General features: G+C 33.8%; 1 protein-coding gene across 3 annotated transcripts; it reads left to right on the plus strand.

The window, feature by feature from the left end:
- Window positions 1-1,820: 1,820 nt before the first annotated feature.
- Window positions 1,821-9,270, plus strand: LOC109854724 (sn1-specific diacylglycerol lipase beta-like). 3 transcript variants are annotated; one of them, XM_020428132.1, is made up of 14 exons: window positions 1,821-2,679; window positions 4,562-4,660; window positions 4,834-5,046; window positions 6,091-6,407; window positions 6,923-7,066; window positions 7,168-7,336; window positions 7,414-7,537; window positions 7,637-7,780; window positions 7,861-7,972; window positions 8,063-8,155; window positions 8,265-8,419; window positions 8,520-8,660; window positions 8,790-8,905; window positions 9,050-9,270. In XM_020428132.1, exons 2-14 carry the CDS (start codon window positions 4,566-4,568, stop codon window positions 9,225-9,227), a joined length of 2,001 nt encoding a protein of 666 aa, XP_020283721.1. In that variant the 5' UTR covers window positions 1,821-2,679; window positions 4,562-4,565; the 3' UTR covers window positions 9,228-9,270. The 3 variants fall into 3 exon arrangements, with proteins under 3 accessions (XP_020283721.1, XP_020283723.1, XP_020283722.1); XM_020428134.1 differs by having other exon boundaries at window positions 9,053-9,270; XM_020428133.1 differs by having other exon boundaries at window positions 1,821-2,447.
- The last annotated feature ends 8,200 nt before the right edge of the window (window positions 9,271-17,470 follow it).

Here is a 17,470-nt window from a genome sequence, read left to right on the forward strand (position 1 = left end):
GTTTGGAGTAAAATATACGTCAATGATAATTCACTATAAATAAGTGGCACAATATCTTTGAAAAAATGTATGATAATTTCTACACGTAACTACCTATCATCTACGTCCTTATTATTTGCAACCGTATAAGAAAATGAAAGATAGATTGAGAATTTTCAATGACTTCTAATTACATTTGATTTGAATATATTGATGCTGCAATGTCGATTGTGACGGAATTATGCGAGCTCAAGACACACGCTGTGTTTATGTGCACTTTTACGTACACGCGTTTGCAACGTGGAATCGAGTCTCGTCGTGGCTTTGGCGTACAAGTGAAAGTTCACATCTCTGTAGACATGCATCGAAACGAATCAAAATATTTGTCCGATCATTAGTTTACGATCATTTTTTGTTCGACAAAATGCGTTTGCTGTTTGCAATTAGCAATATGTGTGTATTAATAACATTAAATATTTTGAAAACCGTTTTTATAAGATTTAAAAAAATGCAAAAAAAATATTAAAAGATATATGATCTATCAGTAATTATTCAATGAGATGTTAATTAATTGCTATAATGATGAGAACGTTTCGATAATTAATTTTTTTTGATTATCATCAATTAATTTGTATAATTAAATTTGTTTTGGATATTTTTTGCATTACATTCTATTAATTTAGTAGTATAAAGTCGACATACGTGCTAATTGAATTCCCCCAAAATATGTTTTCTTGTTCTTCTAATTATTTCAATTAATACAACTTGTTGCACGAGACACATCAGTTACAACATTCTACGGATTTGCATACAAAACAAATTATGGAGACAAAAATTCCGCGAGTTCAGATATACAAAAACAAAAGAATGCTCAACTTTCCAGTCGGTAAAGACGCGGACGCGTCTTTTTTCTTTAAACAAAAAGAAAATATTGTAGTGTTTTTTACAAACGTTATTTGTTTTGCTAAATATATTTTTACCAGAAGCGAAGTTTTTATGTTGTATAGTAGCGGCCGTTAAAAATACGCTCGCTCGCGTCATATATTCTACAAATATTTACTTATGTGATATAATAATCCATTAGCGCTTTTTACCGATAGATATTTACACATCAAATTGACATGTTCCGACATTTCTCGTTTACAAGCGTTTTCGTTTAGGAAACGCTTGTCAAATCTCTTAAATGATTTATTAATTCTAGATTGAATAATACTGCTACATATTTTTCTTACCGTTGTATCTACATTGAATCGTTGCTAGAAAATTTACTCAGCACATTTAGTCTTTTATCGTCGTGACATAAAAACCTGTATCGCGAGCTAATTGTAATTACTATATATGTACACACAATGACGGACTGATGCATGCTCGACATGTGGACATTGTGGCACACGCATATAAGTAGTACTTCCTACTCCATTTAAGTAGTATAATGTGGTCATGAGAGATTGGCCTTTAACTGACATAAAACGTAGTTAAAAAAATCTGTCGATATTCTCGATTAATGAAGGTACGATTAGAAAATAAATTTATCTCTTCTTTACTATCGGATATATCTGTAATTCATCTACGTTAATAATAAAAATTTGTAGAGAATATTCTTAGCAAAGTTTTCTCAATTTCTAATTAGTAGAGTGGCACAATTGCGCCACATATTGCTCCCGCATTCCGCTTGACCTAACTCAACAGAATCGTTTTGTCCATCTCAGAGAGAATAATTTAAAAAATTTTTTTTTTTTTTTTTTTACTTTCGCGTTGTTGCGCGATAACAAAAGAAGAGAAAGTTTTCTGTGATACATACGCGATGCGTATCAGAGAGAGATCAGTTGCGGCGACCAAGTTGCAAGATTCGGTCGTATACGCGCGACGCGTTGTACGTTCTTGCAAGGTGAACAAGTTGCCGTAACGTGATTAGAGCCCGCGTTTCTTTTCTCAGTGAGATATCGCGAAAAATTTCAAAGTGTCAGATTGAGATTCATCTCTCGCGTAAGGCAACAGTCGCGTTTGTCGTTGCGATTTCTGTTTGCGAATATCTCGGAAGAATCTTTGAAAATTCGGCAACTTTCCGAGACCACCGCGCACCGCGCACGATGTGCGTATCTCCGTACGTGCGATAAGTGCTTCTTCAGCAGTTATGCTCGAAAGTTATTGTTGTGCGCGAACGATTAGTCACATCGCCGAACGATTACAACATTGCGGCGACAAATCGCTGCGCCGTTGTTGGAAGCGGCAACGAACGAACGAGCAAAAAACGTAGGAAGAAGCGGATTCCATCTGCGTCAATTACTGACGTCGTGGTCGGTTCGTGAAGACCGACTTCCGTGTGCGCGGTGGACGGATCGTGGAATCAGTTCTCCGCGACGACGAACGTTTAACGGGAACCCGTAGAGAACAAGAAGAGTTCCAGTTTAGCCGCGGCTTCCAAACCGTGCGCGAGTCGGAGATAAGCGCGCCGCGCCCTTGTGACGGTAATTGAGTGAAAATTTCGATTGGGTTTAGGTTTTGGGAAAATTGCCGGGAAAATCGTGAATAGGAGAACGCGAACAAGTGAACTACGCGGTATGCGCGAAGTGTCGCGGCGACTATCGATCGAGAGGAAGAGGAGACTTTAACGCGCGTAGAAATACCAGGCGTCCAGATTTGCCGGATATCGCAAATCGCGCACGCACCTGTGACTAAATCTTTATATTCTATCACAAAGTATGTTTTATTTAGCGATTACAGTTTATTACTAATTTTGTTATCAATATGTGCACTAATGTTTCAGCACACGAACATTTTTCAGTTTTAATATTTTAACACACATCACGCGAGGATAACAAGCTTCTCTGCAAACTTCAATTATGTCATGTCGAAAATTGTTAAATGATTCGAGATATTCTTTTCATTGTTAGAGATACGTTAAATACACACTTCGCCGTTCGCGCGTGGCAAATTATGCGGGAAATACCAATGAGGTGTGTGTTCAGTGCAAGAATGTTTAAGTGCAAAATTCCGGTTTGCTTTTCGTTTCGACGAAATTCGCAATATGTAACACGTAACACGTGTTTCAAATCACGATACGCATGCAATGCACCTTGGCTTGCGTAATTTCGTCTGTTGCTAATAAAAATACACGCGCAACTTGAATGTGCGCGAGTTTGATCTTATTTCTCGTTTGAAATTTATATCGAAACGATATTGTGTACAGAGCTATCGTCACTTGTAAACATCACGTTCTTTCTTTTATTTTATTTTTAAAAACGTAAACACACATTGCTCACCTTCTTTGTTGAATAACGCAAGTTTAAAGTAGCCTTCTTATCTTTTTCCACGCGATACACTATCGTGTGCGAGACACTGACAAAACGAGTCGCAAGGAAGCATTAATTGCTGTCACTGCAATTACTACGGTCGCGCTTGTGCGTTTACGATTTCTCATAGATTCGTAATCTTCTAAGAAAAAAACTCGGCCGGTTTAATTGTGAGAATAATGCAAAAAATGTTACAGTCAGTTCTCGGTATATCTATTCTATCTAAACGTTTTTTTTTTTACAAAGCTGCAATGACATTTTTATAGTTTACAATAACAAAATAAAACAGATTGTGCATTTTGATACCGATAAATATTTTGAAACGACCGGCTTTGCTTGTTGCCAGAAGCAACGATGTTAACATAACTTTCCTTCTTTCGTCATATTCCGTAATAATACACCGTAATTTTCTTGTTCTCGTAAGCGCGCTCTTTATGAAAGAAAGTATTTAAGAATTCGCATTCTGCTAACTAACATGATCAGTAAAGGAAAATTTTTCTCTTATGTAATTATGTTTGTCTACGTGTTGAAAAATTGATTTTTAAGATTTTATACATATATATGTTCTCAAAAATTTATTTTTATTATTATAAATTATAACATATTATATGTCAAACATATATATGTTTATAAGACAAAACATATACATATATATATGCCAAACATATGTATGTTTTGTCTTATAATATAATATACAATATACATATCATCTGTTTTATTCTCTTTTGTGACCTATAGACAATTATTGTGCAATTATTGACGCTTAATAAAAGCAGACACGTGTATCGCATCGTGTATAAATGCATAATCGATTGCAGATGTTATAACCAGTCGCGCTATTGATTAAAGTAGCTGAATACATCGGTCCAATTGCAAACACATCGGAAGACGTGTCCATATGTCTTGCGAATGTAGGATGGACTTTCTCCTGACGCTTTCTCCGGACAGTGTTTCATGATAGCGGAGATACCAGTTCGCGGCCGAATCTCGTAGATATTTACGATCATAGAAAGCCACGTCTCTTACCTTGTTCTGCACAGTTATGTTGCGAAACTCATAAGAGCTAGCTCATTACAGAAACTTCCCGCGGTGTTATGCGAATTCTAGCGAGATTCTCTATTGAACGCGTCCGATCAACTTGTCTCAGATATCGCGAATATCTAAATACAACAATCAAGACAATGAATTCTCCTTGAACTGAAATAAGATGATCAAAAGAACGTGTTGTAACACTTTCTATCAAAGTGTAACAGCCTTTTTTACATTTTTTCTTTTTTTTTTTTCTACAGAGAAATGCCTGCGTTAAAGCTCTTCGGACGAAAATGGTTGGCCGCAACCGACGATCTTGTTTATCCCGGCTTGTTCGAATTATTCATTCGCATTATATGGTGAGTGTTGCTAATTATAAACAACCACAACTCTATCGTTGAATAAGTTATTATCATAAATAAAATATGGCAAGCAAATACGTATGAATAAATTACGAATACATGTTGCAGTTTGTTACACACGAGCTGTTTACTCTGTTTCAAGGTTTATCGGTTAAATATGTGTTTTACAGGTTCATTCTTATAGGAATCGCATGTGGAAAATACTACGAGGATACGTGGAATTGTCGGTTGGGAGGTGAATTGGTGCGCGTGTACCTCCTCGGCGAAGCGGTCATGCTTGGTATCATCACGCTTTTGATACTCATCATCATCAGGCAAAGCGCAAAGGGGGCCATCATGGACACGCATGCTCGACGCTACGTTGAACCTCTCCTAATGATCAAGTAAGCACACACACACACACACACAAACATACACACACACACACACACAATAAAAGTAAACTAACCTCATGACAATCAGCTTTCTAGACTGATAACTTTCTGAAAAACTTTCATGAGATACACTTTTTCAAAGTGAATGTTTTGTATCTCTGCAACATTATCTTTTTTGTAATGACCGCGTATAGATCACCTTGAAGTCATGATCTTAGCGATATAAACATTATATTAATATTCTTTTTATATTGCTAGGATTATGACTTCAAAGCTAGCTATATAAACATTATTCTATTGTAGCATGCAAGATCGCAATTTTCTCGTAATACAAAGTATAATACCATGAATTATGTACTGGTAAAAAGAGTCATGAGAGCAATATAAAGCGATATATATGTATATATAAACGGTTTTATAGATTTTCTTATTGTGTTCCCACATTACTGATGTAAATGATTACATTTGTATAATTGTATCTGCAATAAGTGCTAAGTCGAGATCTTGATTTCATTACTGCTACATGTTTATTATATTTACGTTGGTATAATAGAAAAAAAACAAGACATAAAAACTAAAACCTTGGTACATATAGTGACCAAAAAAATAGGTATATTAAAATATATTCAAAAAAACATTTAAAACGAAAAACCGAGAATTAAGCGTTACGGATTTTCGTTAAGCTATCACTATAATGTCGCAATAAGATTAATTTTATGCAGAGCATTGGTCATTAGTAATTAAAATGGTAAATATACAGAAAAGGGGAGCCCCCTCCGATTGGCTTCTCGTTCACATATATAGCGTTACGGATTTTCGTTAAGCTATAATGTCGCAATAAGATTATAATTTTATGCAGAGCATCGGTCATTAGTAATTAAAATTTATAGAATAAATTTTAATATTAATATTCAATATACGTAGTTTTGATCAATATACCGACATGTGATTTTCATATGTCTAGTTAAAATTGTCAAATCAAGATCCAAGGGAAATTTTCTCGTCAAATCAAATTTAACATTAAAAAAAAATAAAATTCCTTGGCATATTCAGGATATTGTTACTGCTGCCAGAGATCGTGTGGAACATTTTGGGCACTTTGTGGATTTTCGGACAGAGCGTAGAGTGCAGTCACGAGCACTATTCTGTCACTGTTGTCGAAGCCCTGGTGTTTTTCGACTGGATCCTGATCGGTCTCAGCATCTTCGGCCTCGCTCTGGTATTCGATCCGATCGGCTCTCTGGAAAAGAGACATCTAGAGAACTCCATCGAGCACGGCAAAGTCTCGCGCATCTGGCTGCGGAGATTCAAGTTTCTCTGGTGGATGCGCAAGGACGAGAGCGCAAACGAGACCTTCCAACATGTCGCTGGTGAGACATAGGTATGGCTGACCTGCGAAGAGGTCCTGCCGCATGTTGAAACTGGAACGCAGACTTTTGTTCTTGTTTTCGTAAATTGGCCGTGCGAATTCGCCGTAAGATAAATCGATCGATCATTGTTCTGGTTTTTTGGCACCGGTGGGACTTTCTTCTCGATATAAGTCATTGTCTCGTAGTTTGGGGATATAACAATTTGCGCGTTCGTAATATGATCCTTACAGGAATTTATTACTGGATATGGCAAAAACAATAATTATTTCGAGCATTAAAATCACTATTGAACAACTGTTTTTTATCACTCAAAATAAATATTATTTTAGCCACTATAATAATAAATTTCTGTTAGGAAATAACGCGTTTGCGTGTAGCAAAAGAAGTTTCACTCGCAAAATATATCGCAAAAAAAAATTTATATTACATTTTTCAAAAACCTATGATTAAGATCATCGCTTTTAATTTTTAATATGTTCATTCTTTATAATAATACCGACAAAATATTTTTGTAGGTCTTTTAACTGCGTTATTCAGAGGTACCGACTTGGTTCCTTCAGACGTAGTAGCCGGTTGCATTTTATTAAGAGTTCGACAAAAGCGAGAAACTCATGAATTACAAAGGATGAATCTAATTGAGAGTCCAAAATACACTTCAGGTAGACGCGTATTATGTGACATGTATTTTTACGTGAAAAGATTTGTTAAACACCGAATAAGTTTATTATAATGACAAAATTGCGCCGTTCGTATTTTGCAGACGGCAACGAGATTTTTTTTGGTATGCCTAACTGGATGTCCTTAGAAGCTATTCATCATTTCTTGCAATTGTCAATTGCTTCCTACGGTTGGCTTTTTGTAATATATCAACATATGTGTACTGGATGTTTTCGTTTGGCACGAGACATGACATGCTGCGCTTGTTTCCGGTAAAATTTATATCACACACGCGTGTAAATTTTCTTATTAGATTTAATATACTTTAATTTTAAAAATTATATTTTAGACGAAAATCTAACATTATTCTGGATGACAATTGCTGTCTCTGTTATCTTTCTGGGGTCAAATATCTATCGCAAGTCTCCGAGGAAGATATACTTTTTGCTTCCTTCAAGAATCACTTGTGCCAAGTTTGTATCTTCTTGCTCATGTAGTAGACATATTATTATTACACGCTCTTTTTACACGTCTGCCCCGATGATTAAATGTCACGGCGTAAACTTTTGCAGATACCTTTCTGTGTAATTGCCGATCATAAAAATGCTAGTATCGTTATAGTCATACGAGGCTCGTTATCCTTGCGAGATTTAATCACCGATATTGCGGCCGCGGCCGATACGTTTGAATGTCCTAACGTTCCTCCAGGAAGCACAGTTAGTAATCTCTATTTTCTTTGTATGTGAATTAAATTAATGCACATATAAGTAATATAAAAATTAAAACATCGATACAGGCGCACAAAGGTATGATACTAGGAGTGAAAATAATCTTAAAGCAACTGGAGAATTATAAAGTTCTGGAAAGAGCGTTTGCGACGTATCCCAATTATCATCTAACACTCACAGGTAAGCACGTTTACGATAAACTGCTTTGTCAGTGCGTATAAATGCAAAAAAAAAAAAGGAAAAAAACAAATGACGCATGTGTTCGCGCAGGTCATAGTTTAGGAGCTGGTTTAGCTATTCTACTAGGATTACTGATACGTCCTCGATATCCGCATCTGAGAGTCTACGCGTTTTCCACACCTGGTAATATTATTTATAATTCTATCGATTAAAATATTCGTCGCTAATGATTATTATTCTTATTGCTCGTGGCATCTCAAAGTTTACAATTTTAATCGAATTGTTCAAAAAGCTGGACTGCTTAGCAGAGATGCTGCCAGAGTCACGGAAGAATTCGTGCTGACCGTAGGACTTGGAGATGATCTCGTAATGAGACTCAGTGTGGATAGTATAGAAAACTTGAGAACGACATTACTGACGACTCTACGAGCTTGTCGAATACCTAAGGTATTTCGATAGGTATTTTGACTTGTAATTTTTACGAATTTTTAAGATAAGTGAATTGAACATTGTTTTTTGTTTCAATAAATACTTCTTGTAATTTTAGTACAGAGTGGTATTAAACGGACTTGGATACGTTCTGTTCGGCGTTCCCGAGAGAGATTTGAACAAAATATGGATAAACTATAACATAATTAACACAATTTGGGATCAGTCGCCTATATTCGGCAAATATTTCAGCGACACGGTAAGAACAAATATATCTGTATAACATAAAAGGCACAAAATATAAACATTTTGCTACACACACACACATTTGATATTTTATTATATTAAATAATGTTTTATTAATTTAATATATGTTGTGTTTTCTCAGAATAAAATCATAGAGCGTGACATAACGAGAAGAAGATATTCGAAAGAAAAACTGTTTATTGCTGGTCGTATACTTCACATATCAAGGTGTAAGCCTGAGCAAATAGAAGGAAAAAAGTACGTGAGTCGTACATTTTATATACATTTTATACACACATTTTTCTAATAATAATTACATCAGTTTTTCTACTTTAAATTTAAGAAATAGAAATATGTATACATATGTGTGTGTGTGTAATTTATATTTTTGCGCGCATTTAGTAGAAAAGAACTTGCCAAGGAAAAAACATACGAGATGCGATGGGCACAAGCGGAAGAATTTACGACATTATCGGTAATGCCACGTATGCTTCTAGATCATTTGCCAGAAAATATAGAAAAAGCTGTAGCCACGTTATTGGAACAACAGCATGACATACCTTATTATATTGATCCGTAATATCTAACCCAAAGAAATACATATATATAACTTTTTAAAATTTTATCGAATAGAACATTCTTTTATCCCGAAAATCACACATAATATTAAATACATTTTCACAAATATCACAAAGAATTTAAAAACAAGTCTAGAAAATGGAAAGATAATATAAAACTACAAAGTACAGCAAATGCAGAAATTCAATACACATATCAAAAATGAGTAAAAATATCAATAAAGATAATGAATATAAAAAAAACAACTTATATATATAAATAAAAATTATATATATATATACCACCACCAAATATAAAGATTGCGAATAAAGACAATTATTTTACAATGTATGTCTTTATTTGCGCATCGGAAATCAGTGCGAGATATAAGCGGACACTACGCATGCAATGTACAAATTGTTCTTTTCAGCTATTGAATAAATACATCTAATTTTGTATAAATTGCACGTATAAAGTTTAGTCTTTATATAGATTTAGTTCAATAAAAGTAACAAAATATCTTTAATAAATAAGTAAATATAATGAGATGAAGTCTTTTGCAAATGCAATTTAACTCTGAATAATTGTAAAATTGCCAATACGCGTCCAATGTGTAAAAAACTTTTTAGCTGAAAAGAACAAGTGATAAAAGTTGATTTTGCAACTCATATTTATGCGGTCCCTTCGTCGTCCATCGATGTATCTTCCTCTCCAACCCTCGGAATGTCCCTCATGGAAGTGACCCAACAGATTTTGCATCGTCCCACGTAGTCGTAGCACTTTTTATCACTCGCGACGCGGAAGACGCGAAATATATTTCCACACACACACGCGAAATTTAAATTTTACTACACTTTAAAGTTTACAGTTTTCCACAAAATCTACATTTTAATCATTACCGAAATTTTTACAACTCGAATAACACTTAAAAAACTTCAAATAAAGAATATTTTTATATCGGAACGAGAGTTTTGGTTTATTTCGATGATCCGTTGTTTGCGTAATATCCTGTTACGCAAGTCTCATGTTGGTCCCACAGTATATCACTGCGAGGACTTTCCCGCAATTCAGGTTTGCGAGAATTATGTCGCCTTATATTCAAGCGAAGTATAATATTATACGTACTTTTACGAATTGTATAAGAAAAACGTTTGTGACTCTATACAACAATACTACGCGTACAACTACAAAATATATTAATTTAAATTTAAATAAACGATTTAATCTAATTGCGCGGATATTTCTATGAAAAAACTCGGATAACATTTGAGTAGTTAAAAAATCTATTTTGTACAGATGCTAATTAGATTTTAATAAACAGAAGATGAAATATTAATATCTTTAAAATTATTTTTTTTCTTTCGCGATTTTATAAAATATACAAGTACGATCAATCTTTCGCAATATTCTCGAACATAATGAAATCAAAAATTGTAGAAATCAGAAAAAAGTATTGCAAAACTAATCAAAATAAAGTAAACGGAATAAATTTAATATTTTACGCGGAATAATCGCGATTTTAATCTAAGACTTCGCATTTTGTGGCGCAATTCAAGCGTCGATTTTGACGCAGTCAGAGCGGACAAAATTTCCGCTTCGATAGAGATTGAAACATCGAGAACAGTTTTCAAAAATATCAAATAATATATATCTTATTATGTAAAATCATGTTATAGTGATATATGTGTAAAATAATTTTTATTAAAAGACATATCAATTTCCCGATTTTGACTTTTTATATAATTTCCAGTATAATTGTTACTATAACTTAGTTTTAAAGAAGATTTATAATATCTCAACGTGTGAATTTAAAATGCATCATAATTGCACATATATCAGTAAAAATATACAAAATATACATAAATTATGTGCTCTATGTTTCAAAATCTGGTAAAAACAAAGATCTACACGCGATTCGCACTGATTTTAAACCATCACCATAACCCTAAAGTGTACTCACCGAGCGCTGGCCACTTTCTGCTATACTCTAATTCTGTAACAAAAAGAAAAGTTTCTTTTTATTGTTGGATGTAAAATAAGTTTACTTAAATATATCAAAATATACGTGGCTTTAATAAATAAAAATTTAAAAATGTTCTAGAAGAAAATGTATTTGACGTTATAAGTTATACATGAAAATATGATTGATAAAAACAACATACCTTCGTGCCAGCAATCCTGTTGCCTGAACCGATTCCTTCAATGTCGCTAACTGCTTTCTGGTGAACAATCCGTCAGCATCTGAAACAAAAAAATGACAGTAGAAAATTAATAAATATAATTATGAGAGAAAGGATCAGTAAATTTTTAAATAAGCTAAAGATATAAGTTATATTAAATATAAATTTTAAAACAGAAATGTTGTCTTTATGCTTATATAACACTGACCTTTAGTCTGCCTTATATTTTGTCTAAACTCCTCTGGCTCCTCTGGTACCGCAAACTCCTCTCCGATGCAAACTTCTCTCCGTCAGCACCTGAAACAAAGAATAATAAGAGAAAATTAATAAAAACAATTATGTGAGAATTTTGGACTTTGTTATTATATTTGTTATTGTGTTTTGCATTCGTAAATACGACACTGACCTTTCGACTTCCTTGAGATAGCCTGAACCGGCTCCTCCGGTACTGCAATCTCCTCTCTGGTCCGTGTAAAATAACTGTCGACGTCTGAAAAAAACACAACGCAAAGATAAAATTAGCAAACAATTATAAAGTTATTAAAAATTGTTACATATTTTTGTTAAAGAGTAGTAACATACCTTGTAACTAATGTTATACAGATCCAAATAAAGTCCTCCGATGTTAAGAACGTCCTTCAAATGCGTGGTGAATTTATGTGTCACGACTTATGTATCACATTTTTTATACTATTATTTTATTACAACAAAACCGATAGAAGATAGAGATTCAGTGATAATTTACATTTTAATATTTTATTTCTATATTATATATATAATATAGCACACGTGTATATTTTTAAATTAATACAAATTATTAAGAGTCCGATTATGGTAATCGAGAAAATCGATTTTCAAATATCATACAATCAAATATCCTAAAAACATCCACACGATTTGATCTGTCGCCAGACCTCCCCGTGAGCAGCGAAGATAGCAATAGATCCTTTTGCATCTAACTGCTACTGAGGCGAATCTGACGGCAAATAGATACATACAAATCGTGTAATTTCTTGGATTTTGATTCTCGTTCTGTATTATTTTTACTTTGTGTTTTTATTAGAATATGTTATCAATTTTGACTGGAAATTCTTATATTAATTATATAATTATTACATATATGTACGGAAAAACTAATAAAAGCAATTTACAAAAGTCGTGACACATTTTACAATCCGTACAACAGCTTGAACAAAATCGCAGACAAAATAGGCAATCTCTGTTTTGCAACATCTTAAAACAGAAAATAATGCAAAAGAAAAATCAATATTTTGTTATAAATAGCTATAAACAGAAATGTTGTTGTATTTTGTTTTATATTTGCAAACAATACGACACTTGCCTTACAGATGGCTCCTTTGGTGCTTCAAACTCCACTGCGCAATTTATACAACAACTTGGATAAGAATAAGGATATACAATGACCCTCCTATCAATTTCTTCACGATCTGAAAACAGAAAATAATATATACAAAAAATTAATATATTGTTATGATCAATTCTACCAAAATAAGAGACTAAATGAATTTTATCTAAGAATATAGAATATTTTATTTTTTAATGCGTAAAACGTTTAACTGTTGTCGCCGTATATACTTCGTATGTACACATTATATCATTAGTTTTTGTAAAAAAAACTAACCTCTGCATGACTGTGCCATCGGTGCGCGTGTTATTATGTGCTAGGCGAAAGGACGACTAAAGTAAATGCGTGCGAGAGCCAGTCATCCCTCTCCTCAATCTCATCTGTTTACTTCTCTGTAGTACCAGGCGTCAGACGTTCTACTACTGCTTGCTGAAAACAGAAAAAAAACTCTTATACTATACCGACATTGGCGCGAAATGATAATAATCGTGAGAAAATACGAAATAATTCGAACGTACTTTGTGTGTCGGCCATTTTGCGTCGCTCGCGCGCAAATGACCGCCGGGAAACAACACCACAAAACTCGTTCATTAGCATTACCAGCGAGTGCGCGACGCTAATTACACATTATCGCGGACACGCCCGACACTTCGCGACACACACGTAATATCGATATTTGCGCGTAAGATGACAATAATCACGAGAAACACGGGATAATTTGCAGACAGGTTTGCTCCGCGTCGCGCGTCCGCCACGACTGTGCCCACGAATCTATCGAAGCGCGCGATATTGCGATTCTCGAAATATCGAATCGAACGCGCGCGCGACAGTGTTCGCGGTATTCACGAGCGCGACTTCATACTTGTAGAAATACATATAATCTCGACACATATAATGGACGTAAATCATTTAATAAAAGCAATCCCTGTACGATCTACTATTTTGCAACGTTATAAAATAATATTTCTGTTACTTATATCTCTAATACATTAATATTATACAAATACTTTTACTCGAATTATTTTCTTTTTTCGTGTTACACTTTTATATATATATATACGTTGTGTAATATGGATTGTGTGGTTCTCTATATCGTTTTAACTATTCCGATTTTAGTTAAAGATCCGTTCGAGAATAGCGCGGAAAACATGTTTTCTCTCTCTCTTCGCGAATGACTACAGTTACAGAGTTACAGAGAAAATATTTCTACGAAAACTGTTTTTAAAAGAACGATTTTTCGAGCAAAACAAAAAGCTCGTCGTTGAGAACAATAACATTTCGGGTGTTGACTATATAACACTCTGCTATTTTTCACATTACGTGTTAAAATGCAAAAGAAATTTATCAAATTCTCGTTCTTTCTTTTCCCAGATAGTTGAAATTAATAATATTCCTCGTTTAACAACTACATGTCGGTCTGACTGATGGTATCAAGAGACGAGAAATACACGTTCCTTTTTTTCTTAGAGTGAAGATAAACATAATCTACGGGTGATTACTGAAAAAGAAATCAAACAATTTAATGAGTAGTCGAAGAAAATAAAAAAAGTCTTAATATTATCCAGTCACAATTTTTGCAGCAAGAAACGAAATTTATTATCTCATGCGCGCATCGCGAAACCGCAACCGTACAATCACGATACAGCCACTCGTCTCTTACGGTCATTAGCACTACGTGCGACTATCGGCGATACTAATTACACATATCACTGCACATATCGCTTAGCACGACACTTTGGATATACACGATACGACTGATATTTGCGCGCAAAACGATAAATAATCGCGAGAAATACAGGTAGAAGTCAAACGTAGATCCGTTCCGCGTCGCGCGTCCGCCATGAATGCCCGCGAGTCTCTAATGTATCGAAGCGCGCGTCGATTCGATATTTCGAGAATCGAAATATCGAAATATCGAGAATCGAAATATCGAATCGACGGTCGCGGTAAAGAGCGCGCACATAGCACGGAACACAACCACTTCGATCGAAAAGATAAAATTTTTATTTACTATGCAAGTTCGTGTAGGTGATACTACGCGTAAAATATAGAAAGAGAACATTTATTATATTTCTTAATTCTTAAGAAATACATGAATACTTAATTATAAATACACAAATACTTAATTCTCTTTAAAGAAAGAGAACATTTATTACATGTCTTAAGACATTTATGAATTAGAACATTTATTACATGTCTTAATTCTCTTTAAAGAAAGAGAATTAAGACATGTAATAAATGTTCTCTTCCTTTAAAGAGAATTAAGACATGTATTTCTTAATTCTCTTCTTTTAAAGAGAATTAAGACATGTAATAAATGTACTCTTCCTTTAAAAAGAGAATTAAGAAATATAATAAATGTTCTCTTCCTTTAAAGAGAACTAAGACATGTAATAAATGTTAAATTTTAATACAAAAGAATGTGAAAAATAAACGTGTTATGTTCAACGACTGAGGTGTTTTTCCAACCGGCGAGTGTTTTTGCGCAAAGTGGGGCATGCGTGCGCTCTATTCACAGCGCAGCGCGTAGCCTCAGATCTCGTCGATCTCTCAAGTGTAACAGACGTGTTGTCGGGTTGTGCGCGATTAAAAATTTTTCTTTTTCATTATAACAAGTTCGTACGCAATTTCGTACATAAGTGAATTTCTTCGTGAATTAATTATATAATTTTGTTCTCGTAAAAATACCGCGTATATCGCGATTAAATATTTCGCGTATATAAATTATTAGTCTTCCGCTTTGTCATTTATTTATTTNGTAAAATAATTATTCTAATATATAAAGAGATATATCGATTCACGCGTAACGACATTCATTTTTTTGTTACATATTGTATATAACATATAGTGAAAATTTATATTTTTTATTTCAATCTTTAGAAGAATTTTACAATACGGTAATTAATATTTTACACATTAGAGTTTCGTTAATACTCTTTATTAAGAGAACCGCGGTAAATCTATAACTTCTTATCCATTTTCGAATTCTTCTCTCTGACAGTTTGGGTGCAAGCGGTACCATTGTCATCTTAACTGTCATTGAGAAGAGTTCGGAGGTGAATAAACTTTATAGATTTTTTAATATTTAAGTAGTTCTTGTGTTGACTCGATTTTAAAGAGTGGTTGTGTTGTAAAATTCTCTGTAAAATTCAAATAAAAAGTACATTTGCACATATCATGTCTATAACATACATATAACAAAGAAATGTGAGTTACGTGTAATCGTAATACATTGCTTTATATATTTAAAATACTTTATTTTACAAAAAAACAAATCTCGAAACAGCAAGGTAATAGTTTGATATACGTAAAATTTTTTATCGTGAATTAACGTCTAATACTATCAAAAGCAACTTTTAAAGAAAATATGAAAGAAATTCACTTAATCGCGCGTGTGAAAGTGATCAAGTGCTAAAGAAGATACAATCTGGACAATATTTCTTTTGGACTTTTGGTGACGCTGATGGCGGTGTTCCTGATGGCGGTGTTTGCAGTACCGGAGGAGCCGGTTCGGGCAATAAAATGCTGGCACGAAGGTATATTTCTGTTTTTAATATTATATATAAAAGTACATATAAAAGTATTAAAGTACACTCAATTTTCTTCAAAGTTCTTAATCTAATGATAGACTTCTATTTTGTTACAGAGTGGTGTCGTTGCAGTAAGTGGCCAGCGCACGTGAGTAGACTTTTAGGGTAGGTGATGGGTTTTTTTAAAATCAGTGCGACATAGTCTTTACTTGTTTATCTTGAAGCGTCAAGAAAAAATAATTATTTTAAAGATAAAAATATAGTTTTCGGGCTGTGATTATAAATTTAAATTAAACTTATTCATAGAAATTAAAGTATAATAAAGATTCAGAATAATAAACGTACTTTTAAGATATTTTATATCATTATCAAAGAGATATATTGATTACTTTTTTTAAATCAATTCAGATTGCTTCATATAATGATTATTTTGTACCGGTTTTTTCTCGACGACTTCTCATTTTCAACAAATTGCGAACGTTTAGTTCGCCTTGCGTCGAAATCGACGCCCTGGACCTCGCAAGTGCGAGGAAATCACGCGATCGCGGTCGTGTACGCGGATTTAGATTTCGCGAATTTTTTAATTTAAACCTTCTGCAATTTTCCTCAAGTTTTGTTGTCCATTAATATTGATTAAAAAGTACATTTTTCGCGAGAATTTTACGATAAAGTTAGAAATTTTAGAGACATTCTATCGGAAAAGTATATCGGGAAAGAATATAAGTAGCAGATATTTCTTTAATTTTAACGACTTAGCGTTATTACTACCGCGATTTTTAGTTTTAATTATACGAGTATACGTGATTATTTAGTATCATTGATAAAATCCATCTCGTGAAAGACAATGAAGTACACGTATCAAAAGTTTTACGAAGAAATTGTGATTGATCGCGTTTTACTTCACTTTAATTTAGATTTCGAATGTGTAGATATTTTTCAATATGTTTTTGATTTTGCTTCTTCGATCCGTTCCGTTTTTGATAAACAAATTTCGCAAAGAAATTGCGAACTGATGCTTCGTTGAAGTAACGGAGCAAGATACTTCGCTTTGCTGAGCGGAGTGACTCTCGCAAAAGTTGCGAGACTATTTTTGCGTAAAAAATACGCGAATATTACTATTATAATTAAAACCGCAAATTCCGTTCCGTATATTAACAAAATCAGTATTAAAACTTCGATTTTTGATAGT

The sequence above is a fragment of the Pseudomyrmex gracilis genome, unplaced genomic scaffold, assembly GCF_002006095.1.
Source record: "Pseudomyrmex gracilis isolate BER0280 unplaced genomic scaffold, ASM200609v1 scaffold_72, whole genome shotgun sequence".
NCBI lineage: Eukaryota > Metazoa > Arthropoda > Insecta > Hymenoptera > Formicidae > Pseudomyrmex > Pseudomyrmex gracilis.

What these genes read in the sequence shown, in the direction of transcription:
- LOC109854724 (XM_020428132.1), top strand. Translation starts at nt 4,566, where the DNA reads ATGCCTGCGTTAAAGCTCTTCGGACGAAAATGGTTGGCCGCAACCGAC. An exon ending in ACGTTCCTCCAGGAAGCACA is followed by an intron (nt 7,781 to 7,860) that starts GTTAGTAATCTC and finishes ACATCGATACAG; the next exon opens with GCGCACAAAGGTATGATACT. An exon ending in GCAAATATTTCAGCGACACG is followed by an intron (nt 8,661 to 8,789) that starts GTAAGAACAAAT and finishes GTGTTTTCTCAG; the next exon opens with AATAAAATCATAGAGCGTGA.